The 18,255-nt window shown below is 41.8% G+C and overlaps 1 protein-coding gene across 1 annotated transcript; it reads right to left on the reverse strand.

Annotated features, from left to right (window-relative positions):
• Positions 1-751: 751 nt before the first annotated feature.
• LOC135391340 (inactive hydroxysteroid dehydrogenase-like protein 1) lies at positions 752-17,072 on the reverse strand. Its single transcript, XM_064621585.1, has 8 exons — positions 16,746-17,072; positions 15,576-15,698; positions 14,627-14,737; positions 14,499-14,557; positions 11,613-11,692; positions 4,573-4,654; positions 2,325-2,552; positions 752-1,258 (listed from the first exon to the last, which is right to left on the reverse strand). Exons 1-8 carry the CDS (start codon positions 16,978-16,980, stop codon positions 1,160-1,162), a joined length of 1,017 nt encoding a protein of 338 aa, XP_064477655.1. The 5' UTR covers positions 16,981-17,072; the 3' UTR covers positions 752-1,159.
• Positions 17,073-18,255: the final 1,183 nt, after the last annotated feature.

Raw genomic sequence — 18,255 nt, forward strand, 5'->3', positions numbered from 1 at the left:
GCATAGTGATATGAGATCACATTTATTTTCCAAAATACTTTGTAATATTTCATCATTGTTCCTGCTGTGTCTATCTTGCTCAAGGGAGACTTTAGTAATCTAAAGCTTGACATGTCATTCCTGTTCTCACAGTTATTGAACATTTAGGAACAACTTTTAATGACAAACTTTTGTGCAGAATCTGATGGAGTGCAAATTCTTTACTGAAGCTCACCGCTTGAACTCTATTGTGACTAGCTCCTTCATGAACTTGACGTTTTTATATCTTCTCTCATGATGTATTTTGCACCTTCGACATGCAACACTTTCAAAGTTCGGCTCTGAAGCTGCTTACCCCTTCGTGCCCCTTTCAGTGATCCTTTTTCTTCCTCTGCTGGGACACAGAATGCTCTATGTTTATGCTTTGTTGACCTCTATGTATTGACCTGGATAACTATACTTACCCCGTCCACAAATCGGGGTAAAAAAAGCGTGTGACCTTCAAGGTTCGTCCCTGAAGGACATATTCATTGTTCAGAAATCAAAGGCTCGTAAACCACGAGGGGAAAACACGGGGAAGTGTCACGCCCCAAGGGGGGGCCTTTTGTAAAGCGAGTGTTGACTGTATAGATGAAGCACTAAGACGAAGATACAATGCAAAGGGAGTAACGCAAGGGAACCGCGCAAGCAAAGATTTCCTCACTGCGACTTCTACGACCTTTTACCCCAACCGTGTACCAGTTTTATATGCATCATTCAGAGAAAGCACGTGTCAGTATGGTATACATTTATTAAATACAATTATTAAATACAGCACACGTCTGTCGCTTCTCAAATACAGTGCTTTGTTGCACTGTTCCAACCATAAAACATGGTTCTCGGGTACGGTGCAATAAATATAGAACAATGGGGGGGAAAGAACAAGTAAAAAAAAATGCCTGCTGCCTGTAAATACACTTTCACCTCATTGTAATATTGCAACAGCACAAGTGCTGCTGCTTGAGAGTTGAGCAAGTGGAAATACCTGTAGTACAGGTACTGCTAAAGACAGCCCGACACCACATTGGAAGTCACGCAATCCAAAGCTGAATCTTTCTTTTTCTGTCCATTAACTGGATGCCTTAAACAGGGGCGGGTTGTGACCCACCACAAGTACAAAAGAATGCAGCGAGGAGAAATGTCAGTGAGACTTTGGCTTCGGAGTGTTGTCAATGACCTTGAACATCATCCACGAAGTAAGGTTCCACGCCCACTGGGGAACATGTTCATACATCCAGTACTGCGAGGGAGAAAGGGGACATTACCTTTACATTAGGGTATTTCACTTGTGTTAAGAACAAGTTCAGTTGCATAATGCAATTAAATGCCCCAATAATCATGCTGTTAAGTTACAAACTGGTATCTATGACTGTGTTGATTTGACTGCATTTATTGCAATAGGTGTCCCTTTTAAGCCTTCCCGCAGTCCTGCACGATTCGTTGTCAATGTTCATTCATGTTTGTGTCCATTGACATGGATTGTACTTCCATACACAAAATATTTTACAAATGCAGGTTATTTCAATCAAAATACAATCAAGTAACAATGCCTTTACTGTTTTGTTTTCTATGTTTCCAAATTACGTGCTCCACACTTTGTGTCTTTGTAGACACACAAAAATAATGATTTCGGTTGAGGTAACACATGTGTAGTAATACATGGCATCGGGAATAAATCTGTGTCCAACTTAGGATGGGGTCTGCCATTATACAGTCGCCAACGGATCTTTCGGACTTCTAGGAGCCACGAAATTAGTCCGGGCAAGCTTGCACGAAAGTTCTGCTAGGATCCTATAACCATGAGGCATTTCCTTTGTCACAGCTTTGGCAGTGCATTTTGCTGATAGGAAAGTTTACGTCAGTAGCACGTGACACAAGCACTAGCAAGGCTGCGATAAAGGACTGCTGAAGGCTGCTGAAGCGTCAAACGACAACGTTGTGCTAGCGCTCGATCATCGTCCACTAAACGTGTGTCGCAGTAACGTCATCAATATTCTCACTTGAAGTTCAGGCAGACATTTCAGTATTCCCGAAACTCGTAGTCTGACACATAGTCTGACATACTGAAAGGATCTCTTGAAACGCATCTGCTGCAGAGCGTTCGGAGCTTCGATTTTGGTTGGGTCGAACGCAAATCTGCTCTGCTCGGCCCTCTGCATGCTGCAGGGGAGCGCTGCTTTAGGGGAGAAAACTGCGAACTTCGGAGCAAGTTATGGATGGCACACCAGGCAGGACTTATCGAAAGTCAACTGGCTGTTACGCGCATATAAAATATGATACTTCGCAGCTAGTACAGCGAGGCTTACCTGGAGACCATGAGACCAGAACCCAGTGGTGCGCTTGGAGACACCTATCGTGTGCAGGGAGCTTCGCACAAACGTTTCTGCATCGGGTACCACAATGCTTGGCGTGCTGAGGAAATTGCTGAAGCGAACTAGTTTTGTGGAGATATAGGACGGTATGAGGCTCTGCACAATGATTCCTTTGTCCTTGTACTCGTAGTCTAGGGCCATGGAGAACCAGTCGACAAACACCTGTGAGATATAATGTGTGCCTCAGCATAAACATGTACTGTGGCTGTCACTCCTTCAAGTAGCTCTACCCTCTGCTTCAAAGGAGAACTGAATGGCCTCTGCTAGAATTTTTGTTTTTTTTTGTGTATGTTTGGCTGCAGAATGTTGCAACGAAAGAATTTAGCTGGGGGACCTCAACCATGTCATGGCCTGAAGAAACACGACTCCATGAGTTGATACAGACCTCCTTCGGGACAAAGTCATCGTCCAACTGGAGCTTTCAGAAAACTACACCGTTTTAGCACAAAAGTTTTCTGGGTCTTTCAACTGGGATGCGTCACAGGCAACAAACAGGACTGCCATGGAGAAGACGTACTTCAGCAGTCATGGGACACAACACTCTTTTGGTATGTCCCACGGGAACAGACCATGTGACAGAAGTATGAGATTGACAAAGCCACTGCTGGCACACAAGATTCCCATTGCTTTGGGCCTTTTTCTGCATTGCCAGATAAGGCTTGCGCGACTACACTATCATCCCACGCAAAGCTCTACAATGTCGGAGCAACACAACACCAAACGTTTCGGCGAAGAGTGGGTCCTTTGTTCATGCCAGGGTTGTGGACTCTCTTTGAAAGTGTAACACGGTTTTCAGAGTTCACAAAGTAAGATATTAAAAACAGTTTTGCATTATCTGGTATTATGCACCTGTTGAAAAAAAAGCAGCAAGAAATTGTCATTCCTAAAAAGCAACAAAAAGTACCCTTTCTAATTTTTATACCTCAATAGGCAAGGCTCATCTTCACTTACGCACTCACACGGCAACCATCGCATCTGCTTTCTTTCTTTTCTCTTTGGCTGTAATACAATTAATTTATCAAGTTCTGTACACTTCACGGTCAATTTAAACTTTCCCTTTGCAGCCCTAAAAATAGCTCTGTGCATTTGGCACGTAACCAACTGCCAAGCTTCAGGTTGTATGCAGGCAGTGAGTTATGGTATGGCAGTCACTTATAGCAAATTCGGGTGGTCATAAGGGTGGCATGGGCCTGCATTAGCCCACACATTGAAGTTCACGAACTACCGCGACGCCCCTAGTGTGACCCAAGCAACTAAAGCCACTAGATTCGTGGCAATCATGTCCAGGTGGCAATGGTCACGTGATCCGGCGCGAGAACCAGACTAGCAATTGCCAAGCACTAGGCTGTGTGGCCACGAAATCAACGCCAAAATTCGTCATTAAAATGTGGATTTTTAAGTCTATGCTGCTGTGCAAAAGAGATGCCACAGTGAGAGTTTTTCATCACACATAAATGAGGTACCCTTATAAGTGTCACGATGGTCACTGATGTTAGCCGTACCTTAAAATATGTTTTCTACGAAGCAGCCATTGAAGGCACCCCACACTGAAGACAATCGCAGACCCTAAAGATCCCTAACACGAGAGTGGCTCAAAATTTGGCAAAAAAATATTTTTGAGCCTTCAAATAGCATGGTCTGGAAGCATTCCGTAACATCAGACTTGATGGTGCACCAGATTTAATGACAGTTATTACCGTATTTACTCACATATTGGACGCACTCTTCTGTTGAATGCACCCCAACTTGAGTGCCATAATGCTGGTATTTTTTTGTTCCTCGCACATTAAACGCACCCCGGATTGTCTCGCGCAGCGCCAGCCAGTCAGCATATTGCGCTTGCGCGGTCGCTCGTATCATGCAGTCAACAATGGAGCGCCTGGCTCCAGAGTTATGAACAACGAATGTGACGGACATCGATGAGTATTTCATCGACGCTTCATAGAATGGAAGACCATTTAATGTGGGAGAATCGTAAAGTTTGATTCCGGGGAGATAGCCGCGGATACCTTGGAATAAAACGGGAGTTAAGTATAATATAAGTAAGTACGATAAAGCAATTTTTGGGGGTAAAAAATGTGTGTCTTATATGTGAGTAAATACAGTATCAATAATTCAAAAATCAATAATGAAATCAAGCTTCTAATGCATGAGAAAGGCAAATATTTAGAAAAGATGGTACCTTGGATGCAGAGTAGACCGCCATGAGCGGAAGTGGGTAGAAGGCGGATATGGACGACACGTTTACCACAATGCCTTTTTTCCTGTTAGGAGAAGAGAAATTATGATGCACTTTATCTTCCAAATAAAGGCCTTTTGTTACAGAGGTAAAGATAAACTACAGTTGTTTCATTACATTTCATTACACAATACGTACTGTGCTATAATTTTTGAAAATATCAACGGCCAAAAGACTCTACAATATGAATAACACAGGCCAAAAAGGTAGCTAGTATCAGATACTGCAGTCTAAGATTTGAGCTGGGTCCATACCTGTGTACTATTTATCCAGTACCAGAATAATGGGCAAAGACATTCCTTGCGATCAGTGAAGCAGAAGAAATGTGCCACATGAGCATGAGTGAAAATATGCGCTTATCTCATCATCAAATTAAAATTGTAAAATTCTCGAAAGAAAAGTCTCGTAAAAGTCTTTTGAGAAGGCTTTGTGTATCACTACATAGGAGATCTGGTACGGTTCCAGGAGGCATTCCTTCATCCCATCAAATGTACTTTCCGATGAGTTCAGAGTAAGATTTATACGAAAAATATTTCACAAGCGCAAAAATCCAAACTTGTTGGTTGTAGTTCATGATAAAAGAGGCAAAAACTCCTTTACTGCGATCAGCGCTGTGTGCTGTGGTTGTCCCTTTTAAGGACTGCACTGTATGGTTTATACCGCTTTTATCATGAAAATGAGTTCTTTGTCAAATATTTATCACAAGTAATTCAGATGGAAGCCACAAAACTTGCTGTGTATAATTTATCGTATCTCAAAACATTCCCCAATTGCCATTATCTTGATGGAGCACTCTTGTGACATCCACGTGATCGCAGCCCCAGATTGTGCTCACATCACCAAAAAGCGTTAAATGGTTTTCTTTTCGATCTAAGGTGCTATAATCAAGCAGAGCCGTTCTGAAACATATTGCCTCCTCTTCTTATACATCGTTACCAATGGTTCTTGTAATGCTACTTTCCAAATGAACTCCAAATATGGCACAACTGCAGCAGCCACAGGGTAATATACTTACAATCTTTAAATAACAAAGAATCTGTATGCATACTCCATTATCCAGTTTTTCTGGAATTATTTTTCCGTAAATTCAACTGTGTTTATCAGCATCTATTCTGTTTTGGAAAGTCGGATCTTTTGAGCAATAATAGACTAGAAAATAAGTAGAGTAAAGTAGTGGTTAAAAATATCCACTGGCATATTTTGACATTACCGTATTTCTTTTTTTTTTTTCACGTTCACGAGCTCCAAAAATTCGCATATTTAAGTATCCGCGAAATAGGTGGGTTCTTCCAGCAACCTGGATACTGTCCTAGCACACAGCACCCGCTTTCACTAACCCCACCGATGACTACGCTGGGTAATTTTTCTGGGGTCCTTTTCACTGGTCAGTGAGGGTCAGCGCCCTGTCCCTATGCCGCCGAAACCAGTTTTGCCAGTTGCCCCAGAGAACTGGGGTTAGAAGAAGCGGCCAAATCATGACCGAGCCAGGAGCAATGCATTTTCAAAAGCCCGAACAGCCGAGTAGCAAACAACATTTCTCTCGACCAATCAGTGAGCATGGCCCCTGTAGCGTCAGCGCAAAGTCCCAAGCAGATCACAGGCTGCTACTGCTCTCCACCGCCATTGCACACAGTCATGTTTTGCGGCGTACTTTAAATTCAATTTCTGCGATAATTATGACTCTATGGGATTAATTACGACTATCCTTGACTTTGCTGACCAAGAGCGAGGGAGGCTCCGCCCCCAAATGGCGCGCCAATAGCAGGACTCGGGAGGCGGAGCGCTGCGGCCTCTGCTCTTGTCTAATAGATGGCGCATCGGTAGCGCTCGGCTCGGGATATGTGAGCCGCTGTCGTCTGCTTCTTCCGGTAGAGCTACGACCTTGGAGCCTCTGCTCTCGCGTAAGAGATGGCGCAACATTGGCGCTCGGTAAGGGCACGCGTGGTCACCATAACTTTGAGCCTCGACCTTGAAACTGGCCGGTAACCTAAATTCCGATGACGCGGCGATAGCGATGCGTAGTTTTGACGATTATGCTTCATGGACATGTCATTACATTGCCAAATTTGTGGCCAGTTCGACATTTCGCTCCGCTCTTTTGCGTAAACATTGTCTCAGCTCATGAAAAATGAAAGAAATATTTGTTCTACTCCTCGCACTGAAATAAATCATTTAAAATAATTGTACTGTGTGTTTCTTTTTGTAAGTAGTTACACAAGTATGTAAAAAGGACAGAAGTGTTGCTGCTTGTTCTACTCCTCGCACTGAAATAAATAATTTAAAATAATTGAACCTCTGTATGCAATAAGGGGATAAGTCGAAAAATCCCAAAATGAGAAAAGGGGCCTGATACGATTGTCCGTCCCATTGAAACACATGCATTTCCCATTTTCTTACCATGCTGTAGCGGGCCAACAAATCGCAATAAGGTCCTTAGTTTTCATTGGCAGGTGCATACTGGTATGTAGATGTCATTGCAACAAAAATAGTAAAAAGAGGATAAGTCGACTTATCCTCACACTGAACTAAATCCTTTTAAATAATTATACGCTGTATATCCTAAGCTACGTACGCTAAGTATATCCTTTTAAATAATTATATACCTTTTCTTTTTTCCCTTTTTGTAAGTAGTTACCGAAGAAAATAATTGTACTGTGTGTGTGTGTTTCGTTTTTGTAAGTACAGGAGTACGTAAAAAGGAAAGAAATTTTGCTGATTGTTCTACTTTTTGCACTGAAATAAATCATTTGAAATAATTGTACTCGGTGTGTCTTTTTCGTTTTGTAAGTAGTTATGGAAGAAACTGTTTCGTTTCTGTAAGGGATTCCGGGATCGAACGTCGTTTGGTCGAAAGCTGTCGCGGAACATTTGGACGAAAGCCATTTAATCGAACACCTTTTGACTGAAACGGCAGCGGGCATGAAACAGAACACACAGGCAACGTGACAAGATTAAGAAGCAATTCCCCAAGGCCCTGATACCTTCTGCATATTTCCTGCAGATATGTTGGAAAAACGCAGCAAACCACATGTCTCACGTTAGCGTAGGCGTAGGAAAAAGTTGTCCCAGTTTGCGGAGCATTTTACCAAATGAAATGTTTGGGCGTACTTCTAGCAATACGCTGAGACAGTATCAGCCACGAGGACATGAGAGTGGAGCTAAACGTCTAATTTTACTTTCAAAGCTCCTGCAAACGCAGTTTCAGCAAATGCAAATAAACAGCGAAAAAAAAAGGCACATCATCGGATAGCCTTCTGGATGCAAAAAAAGTGGATTAGGATGACGAATGTGTTTATGGGCGAGCGGATGACACAGAGTGAAATATTCCTTGGGATAACAGCATTTAGAACTGAAGCTTTCTTTTGTTGTTTTCTTCTTTTTGTTTCATCAATGCTCCAAGCGAACGAATAAAATAATCGATCGAACGACTGCTGCCGTCTCGATCAAACGGTGTTTGATCAAATGCCTTTCGACCAAACGAAGTTCGATCAAATGTCCCGGAACCCTTACAAAAAGGAATCACACACACAGTGTACAATTATTTTCTTCCATAACTACTGACAAAAAGAAAAAAAAAAGACACACACACAGTACAATTATTTTCTTCCGTAACTACTTACAAAAAGGGAAAAAAAGAAACAGAGTATAATTATTTGAAAGGATTTAGTTCAGTGTGAGGAGTAGAACAAGCAGCAACATTTCTTCCTTTTTACATACTTCCGTAACTACGTACTTACAAAAAGAAAGAAAAAGACACAGAAACAGTACAATTGTAAATTATTTATTTCAGTGCGAGGAGTAGAACAAGCAGCAACATTTCTTTCCCTTTTACATACTTGCGTAACTACTTACAAAAAAAAAAAAAAGAGACACACAGTACAATTATTTTAAATGATTTATTTCAATGCGAGGAGTAAAACAAAAGCAGCAACATTTCTTTCCTTTTTCATGAGCTGAGGCAATGTTCACGCATAAGAGCGGAGCGAAACGTCGAACTGGCCAAAAAATTTGGTAATGTAATGACACGTCCATGAAGCATAATCGTTAAAACTACGCAGTATGCTTGCGTAACTACTTACAAAAAGAAAAAAAAACGTGAAAAGAAACACACAGTACAATTGAACCTCTGTATATAACAAGGGGATAAGTCGACTTATCCTCTTTTTATTATTGTTGTTGCAATGACATCTACATACCAGTATGCACCTGCCAATGAAAACTTAGGACCTTATTGCGATTTGTTGGCCCGCTACAGCATGGTAAAAAAACGGGAAATGCATGTGTGTCAATGGGACGGACAATCATATCGGGCCCCTTTTCTCATTTTCGGATTTTTCGACTTATCCCCTTATTTATACTATTTATATATTTATTTATAAATATTATTTATTTCAGTGCGAGGAGTAGAACAAGCAGCAACATTTCTGTCCTTTTTACATACTTGCATAACTTTAATGCATAATTTTAAATGATTTATTTCATTGCGAAGAGTAGAACAAATATTTCTTTCATTTTTCATGAGCTGAGACAATGTTTACGCAAAAGAGCGGAGCGAAACGTCGAACTGGCCACAAATTTGGCAATGTAATGACATATCCATGAAGCATAATCGTCAAAACTACGCATCGCTATCGCCGCATCATCGGAATTTAGGTTACCGGCCAGTTTCAAGGTCGAGGCTCAAAGTTATGGTGACCACACGTGCCCTTACCGAGCGCCAATGTTGCGCCATCTCTTACGCGAGAGCAGAGGCTTCAAGGTCGTAGCTCTACCGGAAGAAGCAGACGACAGCGGCTCACATATCCCGAGCCGAGCGCTACCGATGCGCCATCTATTAGACAAGAGCAGAGGCCGCAGCGCTCCGCCTCCCGAGTCCTCCTATTGGCGCGCCACTTGGAGGCGGAGCCTCCCTCGCTCTTGGTCAGCAAAGTCAAGGATAGTCTTAATTAATTGGTGCATTTTACTGGCCTGCTTAGCAGAAAACAGAGTGTTAAAAATGACTTCTGTGCTACTTCAGTGGGCTGATTTATGAGGTTACCGACTAACATGAGCCCACACACTGCACGAATTTAAGTTCCCGTGAACTGCTTCTCAACTAAACCCTGCACCAAAACGCGAAAATATGTTCTTCGCAAAATCAGGGACTTTTGCGCAGTATTTGAAAAATGAAAAAAAAAAAAAAAGATGGAAACCCTAGTCATACATTTCAAGGAAGCTTTCAGGAAACTGAAATTCAAAGTACAGCAGTATGACTGCATTCTGCAACTTCACAGTACAATTCGTATCGTACAGTTGATACAATGAAACTACGATGTGATTTTCCAGGGCCTCTAATGTATTTACAAGCAGTGTCACTACCCTCACGGAAGTACTGTGCCTTTTTCCTCCGTCAATTCGCACGTCTGCTTCCCATGCAATACAAAATGATACTTTTGCTGTCCAAAGTGAAGTACTTCAGGTGACTGGTTTTCACTCTCTGGTCAGGTGCCTGGCCACATATTTCGTCTCAACAGCATTTAGATATCATATGCCAGCACATCTTTTCATTTCATTTCCTTGGGCATGCATGCATCTCGACCCTCAATGCACCACCCTACATTTCCCACGTGCTTCCAGTGTCAATCATCTCTGGCATGTGTTCATGTCAGTGATGGCCAGTAATTAACTACATGTAGTTAAACTACTAGTTAAACTACCTGATTGTAGTTAAAAAGTAGTTATCAACTACTTGCAGAAATGTAGTGGCAACTACTAGTTAAACTACTATTTGAAGTAGTTAACTACAGTAGTGAGGTTACTGAAGGCGCCAACTACTTCCGATTTTGCCTCAAGCTTTACGGCACGATTGTGCTTCCGACTTTTATCTTGAGCTACTTGTTTGATGAGAACGGAGGTGCAGAGCAATTGTGTCGTGCATGTGTACTAAATCTTCTTTTAATGCTTGTCTAGTAAAGCCTCATTTGCTATGAAATAATTCTGCAACTTAGTTTATCGCGTAGGCACAGAAAGAATCCCGCTGCAAGCTTTGTATTTGACGATCGTAGCAATGGCTTGAGCCAAAGCTTATTATTGCTCGTGCTTCATGTTTAGCTGTCCAAGAACACTACAAGGGATTGGTGTTGGTGGACAACGTTAAGTAGTTATAGATGTAGTTAAACTACATTGCAGCAGTTAAAAAAGTAGTTTTAACTACTCCCCTGAAAAGTAGTTGAACTACTAGTTAAACTACTCAATCACAAAGTAGTTAGTAGTTATAGTTAAACTACTGTAGAAGTAGTTAGTGGCCATCACTGGTTCATGTAATATAGAATGCCTTGGCAGAATGCAAGGTTTCCAAATGTCAACACTTGGACATTACACCTCCCCAAATTATTCATATTACATCATACCTGCTTTTTGCCCACAGTGTCTTAGTGTTCATTATTCCCTAACTTCGCCTCCTTCATCAGGAACTCTTCTTGTTACTTTATGTACTTGCAACCTGCATTAAACCAGACCTTCAGGTATTTATGCCTCATAGGATTCAAGTTTATTTTGTGTTTGATGTTTAGTGTTGTACGTACCCAGATTTCTCACTACAGAACCCCAATTTTGCCCCAGACATCATCTAATGCCCATGACACCCTTCTGATTCCAGTTTCGATTGTTATATCACACATTAAGCTTACATACGCCAAAATGCATTATGTCATGGTACTTCCTGCTGATATCCTAATATATCATTTTTCTTTAGGAAGATATCTTTAATGATTTGATGTCTCTCTTGTAACCTCTTTTTCGGGTATTTTATGCCAAACCTCATGATATCTAAGACCTTTGAAGAATGGTCACAGATAGTTGTTTCCTGCTCCAGTCTCGAGCATCATGCTTTGCAGAATGACCCTAAACGATATTATTCCATGGCGCTACTTTTTTTCTGCGCATCTCCATGAATGGCAGTGGTGTTGAACTCTATTTAGCTACATAAAATAAAGCATTCTTACCTCTGCACCATTTGTGGAAGAATAAGATATGTCATCATCATCACAGCCATCATGTTGATGTTAACACTTTCCACCAATTTCTGCGAGAAATGAAGTGTTGTTTATTTTAACAGCACAAAGCACCTTTGCAAGTTCATAATTCGCAATGTAAATCAAATAAATGATGTGCGTCAGCAGCCGTGCACACTGAAACGACTATTTCTTGAACTTGCACCCATCGGCACACACTTGTTTGAAACACCTCATTTTCCTATCCGTAACATCCATCCTGAAAATTAGTAGAATTTGAAAAATGCCTGGAATGTAATGCGCATCTATGCATAATGCGCGCCAAAAAGGCAAGAATGCTGGCGCTAATAGTCAACAGAAAATGTAACCTCTACATTGCCACTAGTGTCCACGGTAATGAAAACATGTGCACTGACTCTGAGTTGACATCATATTCACATATGACAGTCATGGACGCAGTGTTTACGCGACTTTTAATCAGACTGTGATATGACAGAGTAAGGGCCTGTTCTCGCATGCAGCACTTTGCTTCAGAGAGCTGGAAAGCAAGCACTGTTTTCTGCCCTGCAGAAGCAGAGCATTCTGCTTTGCAAGTGAGAACACTAAGACAGTAAGCAGCATTTGGTTTCCAGCGCAGTTTTCCAGCACTATGAAGCAAAGCGCTATATGTGAGAACAGGCCCAAAGTGTAGTAACAAAATTTGGTCTGGCTAATTGTCTACCATCATTTTCCACAATTTCCGTGAACATGGCACTCATATATGGAATAGGTAAGCGGTTAGACAAAGTTGTGAGACTGGAGGTTGCATGACATCTTCTAAGGGACTGCTGCGTCTAATGTGTGTTGCCCCTTCAGGACACCTTTTGCAATGTATAATTGGCATTTAACTTTTCCGGATTAAACCCGATTCCGCCCGATTGTTCCCTCCCGAATCAGTCTCGAACCTATTTGGGTTAAACCCGATTTCTCCCCAAATACTATTCATATATTACGTTGTACCATGTGTCACATACATCATTCAGTAGCAATCTGTGTGCACATCCGATGAAAATATTATCTGAATGCAACAACAAACTATGTGAAGCACATTTAATGTTGCATCATGTGGTGTCTGACTACAAATTGCAAGGAATTCATGTTTGATCAAGATGTGCACCTCAAACTATGGATCGCTCGCTAGTCAGAAAAAAATAAATAAGTAACCAGATAACACCAGATCGTAACAATAGCACCCGATTCCCCCCACCCTCGCCCTGTATCCAGGAAAGACATTTAACCTGGAAAAGTCAGACCCTGTGTATGATGCACATGCACACACCAGAAAACACAGTAGACACTTTTTGTTGGTGTCAGCATCACATTGGCATCAGACTTGTACGTAACGGGCAACGGGTAATTGCGTTACTAGTAATCAATTACTTTTTTGAGTAATTTGTAACGTAATCGATTACTTTTGGGGCCCAGTAATTTGTTGAGTAATTCAATTACAATTTTCAGTAATTAATTACCAAGTAATCGATTACTTGGAAACTAAAGAATCCACATTGTTCGGGACGACGCACACACACATATATGGGATGATTCACTGCCGCGAGAAGACAAAACCAACTGCCCTCTGCAAGTTCGGTGCAAGGCAGCTGTCTTATCTCTAGGACAACAATTACTTACCCGAGTTGCCGCAGTGTTCCGCACGTGTAGTGTATTTTTGAGTCCACTGTCCTCTCCCATTCATGTGTACTATCTATCCGTAACCCGGCCTGTATGCAGTAAGTTGGACTCTAGGTTGTACCATGAACCTGATGAGTCATTTGTGGGAGTTCCAGTTGGGACTCTTTTCACAGAACTCTCAAAACTCTCAACCTCTCGACACATTTTTCACAGCTTCGCAGCAGTTTCAACGCTTCGTTTTTGCTCAGTTTCCTTCTTTTTTTTGTGTGTGGATATCTTTTTTTCTATATCTTTTTTCTATCTTTTTTTAATATCGTTTTCTCAGACATCGAAGGTAATTGGCAAAGTAACGCGTTACTTTTCAAGGCGTTACTTCATTACTTTTTCCGGCAAGTAGTTTGTAACGGTAAAAAATTACTTTTTCGTACAAGGTAGCGGTAATCAATTACTTTTTTTTAGTAACGTGTACAAGTCTGATTGGCATCATGTGCTAAACAATACTGTATCTATCTTGCAAAATAAGAATGCGGTCAAGCCCTTAAAGGAGCACTGAAATGTTCCTCCTCTCTTTTTTTCTTGCCTGCCACTTTTCTACAACACTATTCAACACCGCATCATGGCAGGCCTTACTCCAAGCCCATCAACATCATAACCAATCATTGGACGTCAAGTTCAAAATGCGTCCTCCAATTCAACTTAAACACTATATCACAGGCTCTCACTCAACATCAGCTTCAACATCACATACCTAATTTTTTCACGATGTGATGGCCATCATGAGTGAATTTACCAACCTACGCCTCTAGCGTGAGAGAGAGATCTTTGATCTGCACACCGCTGATCTGGCTTACTTCAACTCTTTCCAGGATCTCGTAAGAAAGTGGGTGACACTTAAAGGTCTCACTGCACCAGGCAAATTTTTCATGAAGGTTTTGTAGACTGAATTGTGCAATGAGATAACTCTGTTCAAAATATTTTGCATGGCTGCTTGTGATCGTCGCCACTTAATTGATCAACTGTGCAGAGTTTTGAGCAACCCTAAATCTCATTTCGCTGCTCTCTTAAGGAAGAAAACAAACTGCGAGAACAAAATTCATTGCAGGCTACAATGACAACCTGCCCACCAGAACGTCAAATATCCTACATGTCATTTCACTGCTCCTTTGAACTGCTTCCAGAAGCGAGAAGTTATCGATATTGAAGGATTACCTGCTCGGGAACATTGAGAAACAAGCTCGGCGAGTCGTACATCACTCCTGCATTGTTCACTGAAAGATATGTAACATGTGCATCTCGGGTTCACATGTTGACACAAGCTGATGCGACAAGTAGCTTACCGAGGATACCAATCTCTTTCCCCTGAAGCTGCCTTCCGATATCGTTATAGATCTCACGGCCTTTGCTGAGGTCTGCTTGAATTACGCAGGTTCGTACGCGAAACTCGTCTTCTGCAGGCACACAGAGAGGAGTAAAAAATGGTGAAGTAAGTAAGGTGAAGACATAGCTGAACTACATGGCGAGAAAAAAAACGAGCTTGGGCAACAACAACAAAAAAAAACAGACGACACACAGATGTGGCAGACGCGAAAGAGATGCTGATTAATCAATATCAATTCATTGCCGGCACTTCAGTTGCAAATATGAAAAAAGGGGGAATTGGACGAGATTAAACAATAAAAATGCACAACCCCAAATAAACTTGTGCATAATGCAGGTAAAAATAAAGAAGGGGATACTGCTATGGGGAACGTTTTGCACGAGTGTTTATCTACCGGGAGGTATTAAAGGAGACAGTATTATTATTGTTGTCTAAAACCAACTATGGCACAAAGGTCTATATCCCAAATTTTTCATGGTGAATCTACCCATGTAGACAACACAGTGCATGCACGAGTTTGGGCAACGAAAAGACAAAGCCGTCTCTCTACGGTTCACCGCCCTGTTGCCCAAGCTAGACTTTCCTCATTATGAACCACACTGAATGTCTTGGAGTGGCAAAAAGTCACTGTTGGCCTTTCAGTTGTTAACTTGCCTATCTAATAAGCTATGCTTGTTTAATAACAAATACCAAAACTATGGCAAAACCAGACTCTTTACGCAGACTTCCTGGACTTCTCTCTCAATACCAAAGCCAACAGTTCCTTTTCCTTATTCAGCAGACGCTGACAACTAATCATCGTCCTTCACTCAAAGCCACTTCCTCGACTGTCTCTGTGCCTACGCTATTAGAAACCCCTTGATGCAATGCTTTGAGCAATTCGATTGAGCACATAAACAGGACCTGACCAAGTTCCTGAGCAGTGGTCTTGAGTTTGTCCATGTTACGGCTAACAAGGATGATGTTGAGGCCCCTCCTGGCCAGCTCTCGTGCATACTGCTTTCCAATGCCGTCAGTGCCTCCAGTCACGACTGCATGTTTATGAAGGAAACGAACAATGTCCCATCTATCAGAAATATCCACACTCAGAGAAAACTAAAAGCTGCAAGAAGAAGCACAAACAGAAAATAACAAAGCAGATTACAAACAGAACACCTGCAATCAGGGGTGGGCATGGATTACGATACATTGTATTATAATAGTATTACTGTAATACATTTTTGCATTAGTGTTACATATTATAATATGCAATTCCAAAAAGTCTTAGTATCATAACACACCAAAATATTACTACCAATATTACTGCGTTACTTGTTGAGACAGTAATACTTTGGAAGGCGATCTACCTAACCGTAACGCCATGCAAGCTTGAAATGTCAAATATGCCACAAGACATTCCTTGCTTTAACCAAACAGGCCAGCACTCGAAGATTCAGTTTTTGAGAAAGTATTATTAAAGCCAAATAGCCAGTAACGAATCTACTGTTTCACATAACAGGCACTGTAAATTGTGAAATAAATGTTGTGCATGCCCTGGGCTTTTCCAAAAAGTTATCTATTCCTTGTATTACCATAATGTATTATAACACACTGTTTCATAAGTATTATAATGTGTTTTGAGCAGTACTATTATTAGTATTATAATAAAAAAATAGCACTACTACCCACATAAACATGAAACTTGCACAGAGAACCAACCTAAACTAGACATGCACCTTACTTTATTATGTAGTGATTTATCCAAGACCCTCCCTACACCCCCCTAACTTTTTCACCTGTGTACCCCCTACAGGGGGTGCCCATTGCGATTTCAGCTTTAGACACTTGTCGGTAATGATATGTTAAGCTGTAATGACGTAACTATAATAATGACCCCCTCCCCAATTTTTTCCTAACACCCCTCCGTGCGTTGGATTCTGGATAAACCACTGTTATGATGTGCCACGGCTTCTTCGACTTTCTGCACCGTTAATATACCGGTAGAGACGTTCTTGCGCAACTGCGCTCACCAGCAAATAGCGCTACATAACATGCTCGGCCTTTTGACAGAGAAGAAGAAGCAGGTCAAGTTCACTCACCGGCCCACTCTCCGTACTTCCTGAAGTCCTGCCAGCGTAAATGGGACAGGATGTGTACACGAATGCCCTCCAGCAGTTTGAGGCCCACAACTGCGGCTGTTTTACCGACGTAAAACAATCCAATAATTGCCAAAATACTTTCGCATCGTTTCAGTGTTATAATCACTTCTTGGATGAGGAACAACCCCTGGTCCACGGCTGCCATTTTCAGTTTGTTGTAGGCCGATTGCGTCATCACAACAATACAAGCTATTGACCTTTCCGCGTGCGCACTGCAAACCACCGCGACGACGGATAGTGGAGAGCACAGACAGACGAGTGACAGACTTCCTACTTGCGCACAAAACCGCCGGTGGGAGGAGCCGATAAACAGCCAATGAAATCAGAAGTAGAGAGCAAGTAAGCCAATGAACGTTTAGAATCCGTGGCGCAGCCATGTTGGTGCGACCAGGAAGTCTATTTGCGGTAGCATGCGCGAATTTAGCGCGCCGAGATAGGAGTTCCGAGTGAATTGAACGATGGATTGGAATTTAATAATAAAATGATCAGTTTCCGATTTGCGAAATTTGTTTGTTGTGCAGACGCTTGCACGCTTCCACATCCAAGAAGTCAAACGACATGTTTTCTGGAAACACGTCCGTGTATTACGCAGATTCCACAAAGTACGTCTTCAAGCATGGAGCCTTGGAGAGTGGAGGTGAAAAGTTCAAGGTGGAGGAAAGGCGGTTCAATTGTGCGTCTGACTGGTAACAGCTCGCTTTACACCTGCAAGAAAACTGCTCCTGTCTTGCAGATTTTGCGAAAAGAAATACAAAGCAATGATCAGATGAGAAAGAAAAGAATTGAAAAAAAAATGAGTATGATTGCGTTGCGGGATGACGCACGCACAATTTAAACGCACGGTGTCTAAACGCTCATTTAAATGCAACTGTGTGGTTCCTGCAACACAAAAGGACAAAGGCTCGTTATCTTTTTTTTGTATTGTGTTCTGTTTATATATATATATATATCCCATGTCGGCACCGCGAAGCAACTGTGGCCATATGCGGCATGCGGACCGATGGAGAGAGGGCAGCAGGACGAAATGGGGACAGGGGAGTATTGTGTTCTATCTCTTCACACAATTTTGTAAAAAGCACTTGCAAGAGCTAATTTTCTTTTCTGGATGCAAAAACGTGCACAGAAAAATATTTCGAGAGGCATATGGGTACAACTTCAAGGGGTGTTTGTTGAACCTAGGAACCCCCACTGTTGTTTCTCTTGCATTTAACATTTTGAAACAAAATGTTTAAAGCAACAGCATAAACCACAAACAACAAAATATGCGCACACAATGGAAAAGTTTCAAAGCAAACTCATGCACGGTTCTCAGTGTGGAGTACTCCAGCATCTCTAACTTGTGCAACATAAGCCCAACACAGGATCCCTGAGGCAGTGTAGTGATGTTGCCTCTGGCATTTGCTAGGCAGCTCATAAGGGGCCCCCCATGTTTTATTTTTTTCAACAATGA

This window comes from Ornithodoros turicata, chromosome 4 (genome assembly GCF_037126465.1).
Source record: "Ornithodoros turicata isolate Travis chromosome 4, ASM3712646v1, whole genome shotgun sequence".
NCBI classification, from domain to species: domain Eukaryota; kingdom Metazoa; phylum Arthropoda; class Arachnida; order Ixodida; family Argasidae; genus Ornithodoros; species Ornithodoros turicata.

What these genes read in the sequence shown, in the direction of transcription:
- LOC135391340 (XM_064621585.1), bottom strand. Translation starts at nt 16,980, where the DNA reads ATGACGCAATCGGCCTACAACAAACTGAAAATGGCAGCCGTGGACCAG. An exon ending in GACCACTGCTCAGGAACTTG is followed by an intron (nt 14,738 to 15,575) that starts GTCAGGTCCTGT and finishes GTGTGCCTGCAG; the next exon opens with AAGACGAGTTTCGCGTACGA. An exon ending in CGGTCTACTCTGCATCCAAG is followed by an intron (nt 2,553 to 4,572) that starts GTACCATCTTTT and finishes TATATCTCACAG; the next exon opens with GTGTTTGTCGACTGGTTCTC.